This window comes from Mauremys reevesii, linkage group 1 (assembly GCF_016161935.1).
Source record: "Mauremys reevesii isolate NIE-2019 linkage group 1, ASM1616193v1, whole genome shotgun sequence".
NCBI classification, from domain to species: domain Eukaryota; kingdom Metazoa; phylum Chordata; order Testudines; family Geoemydidae; genus Mauremys; species Mauremys reevesii.
This window is the reverse complement of record NC_052623.1, coordinates 9,681,877-9,700,732: the sequence shown is the minus strand read 5'-3', so window position 1 is coordinate 9,700,732 and position 18,856 is coordinate 9,681,877. Positions and strand designations below refer to the sequence as shown.

Below are 18,856 nucleotides of genomic sequence, written 5' to 3'. Positions count from 1 at the left end.
CCTGCCCCCGCTTTGGTTTCTGAGTGTCAGATATCAGGCCTCCTAGCCTTCTCTCTTATAGAGTGAAATTCCATGATCCTCCCACCCTCAGATGGGGCCTTGGGCTCCAGTACACCGTGGGTCAACTGTGCTTGCCGAGCAGGTCCACATAGGTCCAGCACATGTGGTTGACATGTGTGTATTAAAGTACAGATGCGTAAATGTTATGCCAAAAGTATTCATTGTAATACAAATATTACTAACCAAGCTTTCATGACATGTATGTATGTTGAAAGCCAGCAGCAGAGTTGTTGGAATCTACAGGAAGGAGCAGTGGTAACTTTACTGGTTAATGGCTTTTGCTTTGGAAAGTATTTCAAAAGTGCTCCAAATACTATTAGCAATGTTGCTTGTTCCATTAACTCCTTGTCCAATGAACAGTTGTATGATACTGTCTCCTGGAAACAGACCAGAAGCTGTCTATAACACTTACATACAGGGCCGTGTACCCAATAACTCAGCAAAGCTGTGCAAGACTTTCCAGAAAGTTATGAGAGACCAGAACCGCGGGTTAGTGTTTCAGCAAAGAATAGAGCTGAAGTGCAGGAAAGCAGAGTGTAACAGTGGTTGTAATTTACACCTGTTACATGAGCATGGCTGAAGTAACTTTCACACTCCACTGGATATTAGTGCAACACCAGTGTTTGCACTATTTACCCATTTGTGATGCCAACCCCTTCCCCACCTAGGTGAAGTAATTGTCTGTGTTAGCCTGTAATTTGCCAGTTATCTACAGACCTTTGCATGTGGAGAGGAGGCAGATCCTGTGAGGATGAAGAGAAGCTTTTAGGATGATCGAACTCTCTGGATTCAGTTAACATTGGCCAGGCAAAGCACTTCAGCTGCTCTTGGAAGGATTCTTGGGGTTCAGAGTTTATCACTGGATGCATTTGGTAAGGGAAAGTTAATAATCTGGTTCTGAATGAATTTACACATGTAAATCTGGAGTGACGCTGTTGAAGTCACTGTTATTAAATTAAGAACCCGTCCCCAAGAATTTCTCCCATGTGCTGGAAAGAGGCAGTGGCATAATCTGGACTCTCAGGAATGGAGAAAAAATACATAAAATGAGGCAATGAAACACTTTTATAAATAGCTTTGATGAAGGACAGATAAATGCAATGACCATTTTCACCGCGTACTTGCCAATGGGATACACTCACAAGTGGAGGGCCTGAAAAGGTGTCCAAGGGAAGGTCACAACTGTAAAATCACACAGTGTTCAAGTAGGCTGAGGAACTCCCAGCCACAAGATATCAATGGGGCTAAAAGCTTAGCAGGATTCAAAGAGGGACTGGATGTTTATATGGGTAACTAGAAAATCCAAACACATCAGTAAGGATTTAAAAAAAAAAACTTGGAAGGGCTCTAAACCTTCCTGATTTACATCACAACATATGTCTAACTAGTGGGTGTCAGGGGGAAACTTTCCCTGGGAGCAGGTTATCTCACAGCTGCCCATTGCATGGCTTCTTCTACCTTCCTGTGAAGCATCTGGAACTGCCCATTGGATACAGGGATAGATGGACTTTAGGTGTGATACACTCTGGCAATGCCTATCTTCCTATCAATGGTGTAAATCCAAGAGTATGTTTTTGCTGATCTAGCTTGAGCTCCTGGGAGTCTCTAGACTGAGAGGAGAAAGATGTCTTATTAAATGTCATCTAGTCTCCTGTTCTTTATATTTTCAGGAAGAAAAGCTCAAAACTCCCTAGACCTGCTGAATATATTATGTCAACTGCCAATGACACCAAAATCAACTCTGCAGTGTTCCTTCTCACCGGGATACCTGGGCTGGAAGACATCCATCTCTGGATCTCTATCCCCTTCTGTTTCATGTATGTTATTTCAATAGTAGGCAATTCAGTCATTCTGTTCATTATAAAAACAGATCAAAACCTCCATGAGCCCATGTACATTTTCCTTTCAATGTTGGCCGTCACAGATTTTGGCTTATCGATATCCACCATGCCGACGATACTGGGCATATACTTGTTTAACTGTAGGGAGATCAGCCTCAATGCCTGTTTTGCCCAGCTGTTCTTCATCCACTCATTTCAATGCATTGAATCCTCCGTACTCTTGTTAATGGCCTTTGACCGCTTCATCGCAATCTGTAACCCACTGAGATATGCTTCCATCTTAACCCTGCTGAGAATAGCAGAGATGGGACTGGTCTTTCTGCTAAGAGGGGTGGCCATAATAATCCCACTCCCCTTTCTCCTGAAACGGTTCCAATACTGTAAAGCCAATGTCCTCTCCCATTCCTACTGTCTGCACGAGGAGGTCATGACGATGGCCTGTTCGGATATCAGAGTCAATAGCATCTATGGCTTGTTTACTAATCTTTTAACGATGGGGTTGGACTCGTTGCTCATCTTTCTCTCTTATGTGATGATTCTCAAAACAGTGCTGAGCATTGCGTCTCATGTGGAGTGTCTCAGGGCCCTCAACACCTGCATCTCCCACATCTGCGCCGTCCTGCTATTCTACACACCAGCGGTTGGCTTGTCTGTGATACACAGATTTGGGAAGGGCTCTTTTCCGTTACTTCAGATTCTGCTAGGCCACATCTCCCTGCTGGTCCCACCCCTGATAAATCCAATCGTGTACAGTGTGAAAAGCAAACACCTTCGTGTGAGGATAATCAGGGTGTTCGTCAAGTGAAGAGTCAGTTCCATCAACTGGCTCCAGCGTTGGTGCCACCGGAAATGAAAAACATGGGCCACCTGTTCCATCCTCGACACTTACATTCAAGACAACATGAGCTACTGATCTCCACTCTGTAGAGAAAGAGCATCTCAGGCCTGGAGCAATGGGAGAGGGGCTGATGAAAGAGGACAGTGCACTAAGGGAAGGAGACCAAGTCAGGCAGCTGCATTTACAGAGTGACTGTGTTCATTGAGAGCCAGGGGACTGGTGGGATGTTGGCCCATAAAGAACCGTATCAGTGGCTGCTCTGACCTCAGAATTCCTGTTGATACAGTTAATAAAGAGAAGGGATGTGAATGTTGTTTCTCGTTACATCTTGTGTGTCACTGTCCTGTCTCTGGTTAAACATCCATGGGCCATTAAAAAAGCTGCAGAGCTGTTGTGCAGCCACAGTCCTGGCCCTTCCCGAGTACTCTGGGTGCTGCATGATCCATGGGGGCTGCACCAGCTGTGAACAGGGGCTATTCAAGGGGCACAGACACCCACCCTTCCCCCACACCCTCAGCCAAGTGCTTGTGACTGAGTCGTGTCAGAGCCATGATTCGCGCAGGAACCCCAAGAGAAGCCATTCAGGCAGCCCCTCCCCTGTTGGTGGCTCTGCACTCCGCACACCTGCTAAGCCTACCCCCATCTATCATAGTGGCCCTGAGGCAGAGCAGTGCTTCCTGTGTGAGGGAGGGTCTGACACGCAGCTGTCCTGGCAAGAGACTCAGGCCCAGGTTCCCTCCCCAGCCCCTTCATTTGTGCTGCCCCAGCTGCTTGCAGAGGGGTGGAAACAGGCCTCAGCTCCCCCACAGAGGCCCAGCTACCTACTATCCCAGCCCAGCCCATTCACTGTAGAGTGACCATCTTTTCAAAAGACTAAAGTGTGATACATGCAGGAGACCCATTCCCTCTGTGACCCTTCCCCCAAGACCCCACCTACTCCTCCTCCTCATTTCCCAAGGCTCCACCCAGAAGCAAGAGCCAGGCTGTGGCAAGAGCTGCCTAGGGACCCAGATCCACTGTGAGGAGCCCCAGATCCTCCATCTGCCCTGGGCAGGGAGCTGGGGGGCCCGAGAGAAGACCCCAGCCTGTGTCCCTGCCCCCCAGGATGTAGAACCCAGGGAAGATGTAGCGTTCGGTGCTCCCCACAGTAAGCTGGGCTCCTGGGGTAGCTCGTCCCATGGCCTGGCTCATGTAGGGTGACCAGATGTCTCAATTTTATAGGGACTGTCCCGATTGTTGAGTCTTTTTCTTATATAGGGTCCTATTACCCCCCACCCCCTGTCCCGACTTTTCACACTTGGTGTCTGGTCACCCTAGGCTCATGCCTCCCTGAGAGGCGGACCCTTGGGGGACATAGAGGAACAGGTGTCACGGCAAGCCTGAGCCAGTATTGATACCAGGAAGCAGGGTGGTGGTGGGCTGCTGAGTAAAGGAGGAGGACAGAGACAGAGGGTAGTACAGCCTGGGTTTTAGAGAAGACTGAATTCATGTGACACCACAAAGGGGGATCTTGTTTTAAATATTCCAGTGTAAGTCATTGCAAGGACTTGGCAGTTGACAAAATATATTGGGCAGGTCTAGGGAGTTTTGAACTTTCTGTCTTGAAAGGAAAAAGAACAGGAGACTAGATGACATTTAACAAAACATCTTTCTGCTCTCAGTGCAAGTCTAGAGACTCCCAGGAGCTCAAGAGAGAGGGATAGGTCAGCATTTTTAGCATTGGCCTGCTAATCTCAAGATTATGAGTTCAATCTTTGAGGAAGCTACTTAGGGATCTGGGGCAAAATCAGTACTTGGTCCTCCTAGTGAAGGCAGGGGGCTCAATTCAATAATCTTTCAGGGTTCCTTCCAGTTTTATGAGATAGGTATATCTCCATATATTAAGGACAGAGTATCTGCATGGATGCCTTGGGGCACTTTGCGATGACACCCATGTGCAGGGACTTGGCCAGAGTGTGCTGTGCTCTTGGAAGCTGTTACCAATGGGCAGAGGTCAGCTCAGCCCTCAGGCTGCTCTAAATTCCACTGAGGCAGGGGGAGAACAGGCCAGTGAGTCAAACCTCTGTAACTGGCTCCTTGCCATCCCCATGTTCTACAACGTACGGCTGCCACAGCAGAGAATGCAGCCAGGCCTGTCACCACTCAGATGGGTGTATTACTCAGTCCCAGGATGACTGTGAGCCACCAATATGATGCGGCTCTGAACAAGGCAAATAAGATCCTAGAATGTGTCAGGAGAGATAGGGAAGTGCTAATATCCTTATACCAGGCACTGGTGAGACCTCCTCTGGCAAACTATGTAAAATTCTGGTCACTCCTATTCCAGAAAGAAGAATTCAGGCTGGAACAGGTGCAGAGAAGGGCTCCTAATATGGTCAAGGCCACGGAGGGCCTGTCTTACAAGGAGACTTGAAGAGCTTGGCTGGTCTAACACAAGGCAGGTTGAGCAGGGATCATATTGTTCCATAAGTACATCTTGGGAGTAAACACCAGGGAGGAAGACAAGCTCCTGAAGCTAAAGGGTAGTGTTGGCACAAGAACAAACAGGGAAAAACTGACCAGGAGTAAACTGAGGCTGGAAAGGAGAAAGAAGTTTCTGACCGTCCAAGGGGGAAGGCTCTTGAACAGCTTCCCAAGAGGAGTATAGGGAGGCAACACCACAGGTCATTTTAAAGTGGGGTTTGATGGGTATATGCACCAGACAATATGTCAGGGTCGTCAGCCATAGCAGCGGTCTCGGCTCATTCACCCAGGAGGTCCCTTCCAGGCCTATGTCCCTATGGATCACATTAGCCCATTTTGTGTCACACTGGAAGCTCATGTGGAGTTGCTTGTTCACTGTGACACACCCCTCCCCACGCTCCATGCCCTGGCCAATGGATTTGTCCATGAATCAATTCAGGAGAAAGCGTGACTCAGTGTTATCGTCTGGGAAAGGAATTGTTCTTGGGCTCCTGTGTAGTGATGTCACAGGAGTTTAATTCTCTGAGTTTCTGGTAATCTCAGCATGCTGAGCTGCCAGCTGCTCCCTCCTCAATGTCTAGCCCCAGAGAAGGAGGCTGGTTCAGTTGTTAACGTGCTAGTCTCGGACTCCGAAGAACTGGCTTCAGTTCCAGGCTCTTCCACAGACTTCTTCTGTGACCTTGGCTAACTCACTTAATCCCTTTGTGCCTCAGCAATATGTGTTTTTATACCTGCTCAGTGTAGAGGTTTACATCTAGGAACAAGGGATGCAGGCAATCCTTACCAGATGAAGGACCCAATCCTGGGAAGCAATGGCTCTGAAAAAGACTTGGGGGACATAATCAGCTGAACATGAACTCCCAGGTCAAGGCTATGGCCGAAAAACTAGTGCAATGTGGGATTTACATCTAGGGGAATCTCGAGTAGGAGTAGAGAGGTTATTTTACCTCTTTATTTGTACTGGTGCGAGCACTGCTGGAATCCTATGTGCTCTTCTGGTGTCTACAGTTGAAGAAGTAGGTTTATAAATTGTTAAATTCAAGAGGGGTCAGAGAAGAGCCACGAGAATGAATAAAGAGTAAGAAAAACAGCCTTATAGTGATAAACTGAAGAAGTTTAAAGAAGAGAAGCTTATGGCGTGACTCGATCACAGTCTCTAAGTGTAATGCAGACAGACTCCAGTCGTCAGCGGGCGGGATCCAACCTTGGGCTTCTGGAGCTTAGTACATGAGCCTCTACTGCATGAGCTAAAAGCCAACTCCTTCTTAGCTATGTGTTTGACTTACCTGTGGGCTTTGGTCTCCTGCCTCCTTCAAACCTAGTTTAAAGCCCTCACTAGGTTAGCCAGTATGTTTACAAATATGCTCTTCCTCTTCCTTGATAGGTGGACCCCATCTCTGCTTAGCATCCTTCTTCCTTGAACAGCATCCCACAGTCAAGGAAGCCAAAGCCCTCAGGGTCTCAGGAAGAGGGACTGGTGCATTGCCCTCTTCACACTGAGGGAGGGGCATGATGGGTTATAAACTTACACTAGTCAAGCTTCTGACCAGGACAATATGATACAGCTCTGGGTCGTAGGCTGGAGAGCTGGGGGGGAACTGGCTGGAATCCCACTATTGCTGGTTTATGAGCGACTAGCGAAAGTATTCATGTAACTGCTGCTGGGTGGATCCCTGGCAGTGTATGGCTGTGTAAGTGGAAGACCTGGATTACAGCTTGTCATGGCCTCACCATGTGATGGGGGGGAAGGGTAGCTCAGTGGTTTGAGCATTGGCCTGCTAAACCCAGGGCTGTGGGTTCAATCCTTGAGGGGGCCATTTAGGGAACTGGGGTAAAAATCTGTCTGGGGAGTGGTCCTGCTTTGAGCAGCAGGTTGGACTAAATGACCTCTTCAGGTCCCTTCCAACCCTAATATTCTATGCCCAAGGGCTGAGCAGTGCTCCACTTCCAGGCTGCACACAAGGGAAGTCTATCAAAACAACACAATGCAGAGGCCCTGCTAGACCATTTCCCTCTTGTCATGTGCTCAGTTACTGACAGAGAGACTGTGGTTACAGGCAGGGAACTCTGGACACTTGGGTTCTGTCATGATTTGCTGTGCAACCTTGGCTAAGTCATGTCTCCCTATCCCTCAGTTTACCTATCTGTATAATGGGGATATGTTCCCATTCATTATCCTTCAATGAAATGACACTGAAGAGTATTAGTGATCTTTGATTCCTTAGACAGCTCTGTGTGCCTGCAGAAACTGCTCATATTTCCCCTTAGTCATCTTTCTCCAGGTCATTTTGTCTACTGTCTACCCGGCCACCCTGGCATGTATAGGGTATCAGACCCTATGGAGAGCTAACATTAATTCTAGTTTTCTTGCTAATGAACTATAATTTTTTCAATATACACAAATACAGGGAGCAGCCAATTTCTCTCTGACTCAGCACAGAGCCCAAGAGCTCTCATCTCCCTGGGGAAGGCCACTTAATTACTGTTTACTGCTAAAGCTGGATAAACAGCACAGAAGCGCAGACAGGCTTGTCTCCAGCCTGTTAACATCCAGATGCATCTTCTCCGCTAGAGGCTGAGTGAACCCCACTGGGATTTCACAGAGCTATATTATAACAGTGCAAATCCCGGTGTCAGTTCTCAGTGTGCAATGTTGCTGCAGATGCTGGAATGAGACAGTAGTGAGACACGAATATCTGAGGGGGATTCCCAGGGGAGACACGTCTGTTTCAGAATTCACAGCTACCCATCTCTTGCTGAGGAGCTCACCTGCTCGACAAATCCAGTGCAACAAGGACAAGATGAGAGAGAGTGTAAGTCTGTGGTCTTTTCCACTCTGCACAGCCATTAAACATACCTGGTCCCTTGCCTCCGGACATGAGCTTGCTCCAGTATCATGGGCCAGAATGTCCCTCTTTGCTGTGTCCCCATGGCTGATGATTTCCAGCCCGAACATGGTTGCATTTCAGTGGCACAGGATGAAAGGTGTTAGTGGATGTGTGATACAAAGACTAAATTCTGAGGTTGTAGCCCATAGTTTGCTCAAGTGCCACTGAATCAAAATTCCCTTGAAGTAAGAACTGATCCAACAGTGTGTTAACGCACAGACATTGCCATCCTCCTCCTTAAATTTCAGGGCTCTGGTAGTTAATGGGTGTATGGAGGGGGGGAAACTCTTATCTGACTTTATCTGCTGGAAAGCATGGAGATGCTTGGGCTCTTCACTGGAACAATTATAAGAATTTTTTAACATGGGCAAGACATTGCTTCTAACTTAATTCATGAAATTGGCTGTACTGTTATGCTTGAAAATTTCAAAAAACAATTCAGCCATATGCAGACACCCAGGGTAAGAAATTTCAGTCCAAAAGGTTAAAGTTTGGCAAACTTATAAGCAACTGAAAATGAGGTCTCCTGATTGAAGGTGTCAGAAAGTCTTAATTAAAGTTGGTGCCATCAGCACGATCCACAGTGGCCAATCCATTTGTGAATCCCATCCAGCTAAGCTCTTCTTTCCAATAATGAGGGTGGCAAGGAATTCCACAGGCTAAATATGGATTATGCAAACAATTTTCTTTTCTCAATGTTATATGTTCAGACTTTCAACATAGTTCCATGTTCCCTTGTTTGTATATTAAGATACACAGTAAATATAAATGTCTGATCTACTTTCTTTATCAATAGATTAATTGGGTTTAAGGTCATAAGGGACCATAAGAGCATCCAGTCTGACCTCCTGTATAACACAGGCCATTACATTTCACCCAGTTGCCCCCATATTGAGCTCCATGACTTGTGTTTAACTAAGACCTGGTCTACACTAGGATTTTACATTACGGACTCATATTTCCATAGGGTTAGAAGGGACCACAAAGGTCATCTAATCTGACCCCTGCTAAAATGCAGGATTTGTTGGGTCTTAGTCATCCCAGATAGATAGTTATCCACTTCCTTTGGAAAAATTCCAGCGAAGGAGATTGAACGACCTTCCCAGGCATCTGTTCCTTTGTCCTACTGTTCTTACATTAGAGAGATTTCATCTAAATCTGCTATGCTGTAGTTTGAACCCATTGCCTCTTGTCCTGAGCTTTGAGGCAAGAGAGAACAACTTTACTCCACATTTTTATGGAAGTCTTTTAAGTATTACAACACTGCTATTGTGTCCTCTCTTAATCTACTTTTTTAGAAAATAAACATAAACTGGTCCCTTCAGCTTGCTCATATGGCTTGTACTCTCTCCCTCTGATTATCTTTGTCACTAGATCCTCTCCAGTTACTCTACATCCTTTGTATACAGTGGTAACCAAAACTGGACACACTACTCCAGATGAGGACTAATGAGCTATGAGTAGAGTGGTAATATCACTTCTCATGACCTGCATGCTATGCCTCTGATAATGCAACTTAACATTGCATTTTGCATTTTCATTTTTGAAACAGCAAAAATAATCCACACCCCTGAGAGATGTAGCTATATCAAACTAACAGCATGAGGTCAATAGAAAAATTCTTCTATCTACCTAGCTACTACCTCTCAGTTAGGTGGATTGCCTGTGCTGATGGGAGAACACCTGCTCTCAGTGTAAGTAGTGTCTACAATGAAGCGCTACGGCAGCACGGCTGTAGTGCTTTCAGTGTGGAGAAGCCCTGAAGCAGATCTTCCAGAAAAGCATCCAGTCTGGATCTGCAGATGATGGTGAGTTGGAGAATCCACCACTTCCATTTGCAGTGTGTTCCAACAGGTAATCACCTTCAGTGCTAAACCTTATTTCCAGCCACTGGGTCTTGCTTTGCCTCTCTCTGCAAGATTTCAGAGCCCATTAGTACACAGGGTTTTCTCCCCATTATAGTCTTCATTTGATCATCTTTTTTATAAGATAAATAGATGAAGCTCATTAAGACTCTCACTGTCAGAGCCATTTTCTCCAGCTTCCAATTATTTTTGTTGTTCTTTTTTGATGCACCCTCTTCCATTTTTTCAACATCCTTTTGGAAATGTGGAAGCCAGGACTACATGCAGTCAGTTCCATCAATAACATATGGAGAGGTAAAATCAGTCCACTGCTCCAGCTCACTGCTCCCTTGTTTATGCATCCAAAGATCGCATTAGCCCTTTCTGCCACAGCATCACACTGGGACTCTTGATGAATTGGTTCTCCACAGTCATCCCTAAATCCTTTTCAGGGTCCCTGCATTTCATAATATAATGCCCCGGTCTGTGGGTCAGGCTTGAATTCCAAGTTCTGAGAGGATAATTTTACATTTGACTGAATTAAAACATTGTGTTTGCATGGAAACAGCTCACCAAACCCTCCACAGCAATTGATATGCCTGCCCTGTTCTCCTCACTGTAACCAATCTGCCAATCTTTGCATCATCCACAAATTTTGTCTGCAGTGATTTTCTATTTCCTTCCAAATCATTGATGAAAATATTGAATAGCATCAGGCCTAAAACTGATCCCTGCAGAATACCACTAGAAACACCTCCATTCCCTGACAATGACCCACTGATAACTGCTTTCTGAGATTTGTCAGTTTTCCAGTTTTTAGTCCATTTAACATGTACTCCACTGCTATTGCATTGTGTTCATTTTTATCTTAGGGTAGGTCCATACTTACCGGCCGGGTCGACGCGGAGAGTTCGACTTCTCGGAGTTCGAACTATCACATCTAATCTAGACGCAATAATTCGAACTCCGAACACTCTCCCGTCGACTCCGGAACTCCACCACCGCGAACGGCGGTGGCGGAGTCGACGGGGGAGCCGCGGACTTCAATCCCGCGGCGTCAGGATGGGTAAGTCAGTCGAACTAAGGTAGTTCGACTTCAGCTACGCTATTCGTTCGACCCCCCACCCAGTGTAGACCAGGCCCTAATGTTTTCTCCTACTAAATCAAATGCCTCAGAGAAATCAAAGTCTATTGCATCTGCATCATTCCCCTGATCAACCAAACGTACTCTTATTAAAGGATGTTTTCCATTTTTCCTCACCTTGTCAAATATTTTTAATAAACTGTCCCTTTATTTTGCTGTAGTTTACATTTATCACAGAACTGTCTGTTTACCATTTTTCTTTGTCTCTGCGGCTGCCTGATTGCCTACATCCCGTTCCGAATGAGCTGTGTGGTTGATCTGGGAGTTTGTGACTCATATTTCCAGTTCTAAGGTAGCACTGTAGATGATGTTTAAAATCCTCCTTGACTGCTAATGCACTGGAAAGTATTTCATCACCTCAGGTGAAACACTTGATACTGCTTTGGAACAAAAATATTTCTTGAACACATCTACTTTTTCTGCAAAATTAACAAGTTTCCTTTCTCTTTGTTACATGTTGCTCCCCCCCCCCCCGCCGCACACACACACCTTAATTGCTGTCTGTATTTTGCCATTGAACCAAGTTTTTGTCTAAAGTTTTCCGCTTTCTTGACTGTGGAATCTTGGCTTTGTAGCTAGGTAGTAATCTATTCTTAAAGAAATCCCAATTTTCAGTCCCATTTTTTTGTCTAATTTTTTCCTCCCAATCCATGTTGTTGATAATTTGCCTCAGCTTTGGATAACTTGTCCTTTTCAAGCACTAAGTGTCTTTAGAGGTTACTGGTTGGGAAATCTTCTTTGTTTGTACATTTGCATGTAATCGGTTCCATTTTTTATTTTGTTCTCCTCTATCAAGTGTCCCCTTCCTTGTTTCTTCTCTAAAATAAACAGTCACCGACTTTACAGTCTGTCCACATAGGGCAGCCTCCCACATTCACAGAGCCTGCCTCTGATCTCCCCTTTCTATCTACTATGTCCTTGTGTGACCAAAACTGAGCGCTTATCCAGAGCAGGTTATTCTCCATCCCATTCCTTGGCCATCCGAACATTATCTTTGTTTTGGCCACTACTGCGAATGAGCAGGTGTTTTCATAGAGCTGCTAACAGTGAGGCCCAGGTATTTTCCCTGGGATGTGTTCTATTTGGGATATTTGCCCCAGCACCTGTCTTGGCAAAGGGTTGGGTATCTTCCACTCTCAGATTTTGAGCAACCGGGTGCATGGGGAAGTCCCTGCAGCATGAACTCTCTAGCCTGGCTTTCATTGCATTGAGGAACAATGATGGATAACTGGAATCCACACTTGTATTTCCTGCAGGTGCTTTTTTAGGTTTCCCTCAACACAACATGGAGGAATTATTGATGCATGTAGAGCAGGGGCGGCTCCAGACACCAGCACGCCAAGCATGTGCCTGGGGCAGCAAGCCACGGGGGGGCGCTCTGCCGGTCACCACAAGGGCGGCAGGCAGGTTGCCTTTGGCAGCATGCCTGCAGAGGGTCCGCTGGTCCCGCGGCTTTGGTGGACCTCCCGCAGGCATGCCGCCGAATCCGCGGGACTGGGGAATCCTGCCTGCTGTGCTTGGGGCAGCAAAATACCTAGAGCCGCCCCTGATGTAGAGCCATAAAAATGGAATTGACAATAGTAGGGTCACATTTTTCATAATTCATTTATCTCAATAATGAAAATGGCATGTTTTGTGTGTGAAGAGTGAGCAATCTGTTTCATCCATGAGAACATCTTCCAGTTCTGCATGTAGTGTCTCATATTAACATTGTCTCTCCATCCAGGCATTTGTACTGAGACCTTCACCATAGATCCTGGGCACCTACAGAAAGGCAGGGGAATAACTGGTACATGCAGGAGACACTGATCTGCCTCCGAGTTGGATACCTTATCCCCCTACTCCATGTCAGATACCAACACAACTGACTTCACCAACCCCTCCACCTTCATCCTGCTGGGCATTCCTGGGCTGGAGGCGGCTCAGGTATGGATCTCCATCCCCTTCTGCACCATGTATGTCATAGCCGTGTTGGGGAACTTCATCATCCTGTTCATCGTGAAGACGGAGCCAAGCCTCCATGGCCCCATGTACTATTTCCTCTGCATGCTGGCCGTCACCGACCTCGTGCTGTGCACATGCACGATTCCCAAAATGCTGAGCATCTTCTGGTTCAATTCCAGGGAGATCGATTTCAGTGCCTGCCTCACCCAGATGTTCTTCATTCATTGCTTCTTTGCAACAGAGTCTGGGATCTTCATGGCAATGGCTTTTGATCGCTATGTGGCCATCTGCGATCCCCTGAGACATTCCACCACCCTGAGAAACCCTGTGGTGGCCAAAATCGGCCTGGCCGTGGCGTTGCGTGGCAGCATGCTCGCACTGCCCTGTCCCTTGCTAGCAAGGCAGTGGCCATATTGCAGAACCAACATCATCCCCCACACATGCTGCGAGCACATAGCTGTGGTGAATCTGGCCTGCGCTGACACCCGCATCAGTAGTTACTATGGCCTCACTGTGGCAAACTTGGTCATCTGTCTAGATATGTTTTTTATAGCTGTGTCCTATACCCAGATCCTCAGGGCCATCTTCAGCCTTCCCACAAAGGACGCCCGGCTCAAGACTTTTGGGACCTGTGGCTCCCACCTCTGTGCCATTTTAGCCTTTTATATCCCAGGTCTCTTCTCTGTCCTCACGTATCGGTTTGGCCACCATGTGGCCCTGCATTTCCATGTTCTCTTTGCTAATGTGTGCCTCCTGGTGCCCCCCATGCTAAATCCCATCATTTTCGGGGTGAGGACCAAACAGATCCGGGGCAGGCTGCTTCGGCTTTTTACTCATAAAGGGACCTAACATTTTCTCCTGGTGCTCTGGCTCTCAGCCCGAGCTCTGCACAGAGCTGGCTTGTGACATGGTGCTGAGCCCTGCTCCCTGGATCACATACTGGATGGTCAGAGGGACATTAAACACTCTCTTGACCTTACTGTGCTGTCTTGGCAAGACAAACTGGGGAACTGGTCTGTGTACAGCACACTGAACTGACAGCTTTCAAATGGCTGGTAACTTGACCCCCAAGGCAACACCCCTTGCCCCACCTCTTCCACCAAGGCCCTGCTCTTCCTCTTCCCCCCCAAAGGCCATGCCCCTGTCACTTGTTCCTCCCATTCCCCTATCACTCACTGGATCGTCTCCATGTCCCTCTCCCCCTGCTGCAAGGGCGCCAGTTCAGATTTTATAGGGCTGACAACTTTAACAACGATTCAAGGGGCTACTTAGGCACTTCAAACTCTATTTTTTTTGGCAGATAACTTAGCAGATAGCTGACAGGAGCACTGCATCTAATTCCTATATAAATAAAAAAAATAAGTAAATATAAGACCCACTTATCTCTAGTACTAACATATTATGACATCTTGTGGCCAGTCACTTAAGGGACACTGCTTAGGTTTAAAATTTTAATGCATATACTTATTTTGTTAATAACTCTGTGGAGAAAGAGACCCTGTCAGCCCCCGTTGCCCCCACAAGTTGTATTTCCGCTCTGGGAGGGAAGATGGTTCTAATGCATTGCAGCCAGCATCAGAATGAACATACTGGGTAAGACAAATGGTGTTTTCTGACAGTGGCCAATGCCACGTGCTTCAGAGGGAATGAACAATCATCAAGTGATTCACCCCTGTCACCCACTCCCAGGTTGTGGAAAACAGATGCTATGGATATGCAGAACATGGTGTTGGATCCCTGCCTATCCAAGCCAATAAAATTGATGGATCTATTGTCCATGAACTTATCTAGTTCTTATTGGAATCTGTGAAGAAATCATTTCTTTTGTTTGTTTTATATCTGCTGCCTATTAATTTCATTGGGTGACCGCTAGTGTTTGTGTTATCAGAAGGAGCAAGTAACACTTCCTTATTCAATTTCTCCACAGCTGTCATGATTTTATAGAACCGCTATCATATCCCTCCTTAGTCATCCCTTTCCGAAGCTGAAAAGTCCCAGTCTTCTTAATCTCTCCTCATACGGAAGGCATTCTATACCCCTAATCATTTCTGTTGCCTTTCTCTGTACCTTTGCCACTTCCAATATATATATATATATTTGAGATTCTGTGACCAGATCTGTACGCAGTATTTAGCATGTAGATAATAGAATCATAGAACTGGAAGGGGCCTTGAGAGGTCATCAAGTCCAGTCCCCTGCACTCATGGCAGGACCAGCACCAGCTAGAACATCCCTGACAGGTGTCTGTCCAACCTGCTCTTAAAAATCTCCAATGATGGAGATTCCACAACCTCCCTAGGCAATTTAGTCCAGTGCCTAACCAACCTGATAGCTAGGATGTTTTTCCTAATGTCCAACCTAAACCTCCATTGCTGCAATTGAAGTCCATTGCTTCTTCTCCTAACAGAGGTCAAAAAGAACAGTTTTTCTCCCTCCTCCTTGTAACAACTTTTTAGGTATTTGAAAACTGCTGTTATGTTGCCCCTCAGTCTTTTCTTTTTTAGTCTAAACAAACCCAGTTCTTTTAATCTTCCCTCATAGGTCAAGTTTTCCTGACCCCTAATCATCCTTGCTGGTCTTCTCTGGACTCTCTTCAATTTGTCCATATCTTTCCTGAATGTGGTGCTGAAATCTGTACATAATACTCCAGTTGAGGCTTAACCGACACAGATGTATAAAGATTTATAGAGGCAATATGATATTTTCTGTCTTATTATCTATCCCTTTCCTAATAATTCCCAATATTCTGTACACTTTTCTGATTGCCACTCTTCTTTTCAGAGAACTATCCAGAAGGACTCCAAGATATTTTTTCTTTCTAATTTAGACCCTATCATTTTGTCTGTATAGTTGGAATTATATTTTGCTGTGTGCATTATTTTGCATTCATCAACACTGAATTTCATCTGTTATTGTGTTGCCCCATTACCCAGTTTTGTGAGATCCCTTTGTACCACTTCACAATCTGCTTTGGATTCAACAATCTTGATTTAGTTTATATCATATGCTAATTTTGCCACCTCACTCTTTATCCCTTTTTCAAGATCATTGATAAGTATCAGGTTTCAGAGTAGCAGCCGTGTTAGTCTGTGTCAGCAAAAAGAACAGGAGTACTTGTGGCACCTTAGAGACTAACAAATTTATTTGAGCATAAGCTTTTGTGGGCTACAGCCCACTTCATCGGATGCATAGAATGGAACATATAAGAAGAGTATATATATACATACAGAGAAGATGCCAAAGGAGGCAACTTTGCAATAGAAAAAACAGACTGCCACCTTTGCCACAGAAAGACTTCAAAAACAGACTCCAACGAGAAACTGCTGAGCTTGAATTGGTTTGCAAATTAGATACTATTAACTCTGGCGTGAATAGAGACTGGGAATGGCTGAGTCATTGCATTACGTGAATCTTTTTCCTTATGATAACTATCCTTACACCTCTTCTCAACTGTCTGTAACTGACCATCTTGATGATCACTACAAAAGTTTGTTTTTTTTTTCCTGATGATAACAGGTCATCTTAATTAATTAGCCTCTTAGAGCTGGTATGACATCTTCTCTATATGTGTGCATATATATGTATATACTCTTCTTATATGTTCCATTCTATGCCTCTGATGAAGTGGGCTGTAGCCCATGAAAGCTTATGCTCAAATACATTTGTTAGTCTCTAAGGTGCCACAAGGACTCCTGTTCTTTTCCTTGATAAGTATGTTGAACAGCACTGGATCCAGCAGAGCCCACCATTTTCCATTCTCACCTGGTATTCTTACCCGTCTTTCCTATCTTTTAGTTGGAGTGCTGGGCATTGCTTTCAGGACCATCTACCAAGCCTTAATTTAATTTAATGACTAGCCCTTTGTTATCCTAATCATCCTGCCTCTGTTCATAGACAAACTTCCTGCCTCAAAGGCAGAAGCTGGGAGCATCTGTGTACAAATAGTTTGGCCATTAAAGACTATCAGCCCTAACAAGATCTCGCCCAGACAGAAGAAAGGAGTAACTGCATTCCAGATAAAGCCAGTTTACTCCAGCGTCTCAGCAGTAGGGTGAGCGTGGAAGGAATGGAACCACCTCGGAAGAATGAAAAAAAGAGATGTGGTGTAGGTCCAGCCCTTTAAAAACACAGAGAGTGGATGAGCCAGAAGAAGCCGGGGCAGGCCAGAGGCACCAGGGCAGCAGAGGGGACTCTTTGGTTGCAGGGCTCTGGCTGCAGCAGAGAGACAGATTCCAGCTGGAGAAGAAGCCATGAACTGCAGGATGTGGCCCCTAGACACTCTAGATGGCTCTTACCAAATCCAACATAAGGCTTGTCAAGGTTCCTCCCCCACTCTGAACTTTAGGGTACAGATGTGGGGACCTGCATGGACACTTCTAAGCTTAATTACCAGCTTAGATCTGGTATCGCTGCCACCAGCCAGATCCCTCCATCTGGAACTCCTCTTTTCCCCCCAAAACCTTCCCTTCCAAGGGTAGCCTTGAGAGACTTTTTCACCAAGTTCCTGGTGAACACTGATCCAACCCCTTGGATCTTAACACAGGGAGAAATTAACCATCCGCCCTCCTTTCCCCCACCAATTCCTGGTGAGTCCAGATCCAATCCCCTTGGATCTAAAAACAAGGAAAAATCAATCAGGTATTAAGAAAAAGGCTTTTAATTAAAGAAAAGAAAGGTAAAAGAAAACCCTCTGGGAGAGATTAGCATACTAGCTCCTCTCACAGACAACAGATTCAAAACACAGAGGATGTTCCCCTGGCCACAAATTAGTTACACAAAAATACCCAAATACCCAGTTTTGATAATTCCCTTACTGATACCAAGACAAATTACAAAGAAAATAAACATAAACCTATTTATTCCTTTCTAAAACTTACTACTCTGATAAGAGGCTGGTTCCTTGATCTTTTCCACTCCGGCTGAAACTGAAACTCTCAACAAAAGAAAACTTCCCTCCTTCCTTTTGAAACATCTTGTTCCCCCATTGGTTCCTCTGGTCAGGGGTCAGCTAGGCTAGGTGAACTTGGAGAGTCTGGGGAACTGAGCCAAAATGAGTCACAGGGCCTTGGCGCTTGGTGAGCAGGTCTCTGCTCCAAGAGGGAGGCACTAGAATGAGAACTTCACCCCGAGAGCAGGCCTGGAAACGCAGAGCCAGAGGCGGGGCCTGAACCCTGATCCAACACAAAATCACAAGGCTCCAGTGTGTGGGAACCAGACACAACCACCTGGGGGTGCCTAACCACAAGAGCTTGAGTGGGGCTGTGACAGGAAACCTGGAGCTGCTACAAAGAAGCCAGGGGACTTTGAGTGGAAGGGGAGCGGGGCTGGCTGAGTATGTGTCCAAAAGATATTCTCTTCATCCAAATGCAGTTAATCTGCACACAGTGTTTCCCTGAGTGCTCTGGTTCCCAGGTTAATCCAGCCTGAAGGAAATATTTTCTGAACCCAGAAGTTCTGGTTTGGGGTCAGGGAGAGGGTTTGTCTTTCCCTTTGAAAGTTTATCCCAGAACAGCAGAGGCAGGGAGTCCCTGTTCAATTCAGTTACTTCCCAACTCTCATTCTCTCTCTCCCCCTCTCTCTCTCTCACCATGCATTTGCATCTACCTCTCCCTTTCCTTTGTAACTCACCCAACACACACACACACACACACACACACACACACGCCTCCCTCTCTCTGCCACTTCTAATGTGCATCCCACCCTAGGAACCAGTTACAAACAGCCAAGGGGCTATTTTTAACTTGACTTCAGTGGCCATTGCAGATGTAGCACTGCAAATCGCTGCCGCTGAGCACTGATCTGGCTGGGAGAGAAGCCGGGTGCCATAGTCTGGT

The 18,856-nt window shown here is 46.0% G+C and overlaps 1 protein-coding gene across 1 annotated transcript; it reads left to right on the top strand.

Moving 5' to 3' along the window:
* The first annotated feature begins 1,770 nt into the window (after positions 1-1,770).
* LOC120379330 (olfactory receptor 51G2-like) lies at positions 1,771-2,706 on the top strand. The gene has a single exon (XM_039497160.1). It carries the CDS (start codon positions 1,771-1,773, stop codon positions 2,704-2,706), a length of 936 nt encoding a protein of 311 aa, XP_039353094.1.
* The last annotated feature ends 16,150 nt before the right edge of the window (positions 2,707-18,856 follow it).

Coding starts and splice junctions, on each gene's coding strand:
- LOC120379330 (XM_039497160.1), top strand. CDS start 1,771: ATGTCAACTGCCAATGACACCAAAATCAACTCTGCAGTGTTCCTTCTC.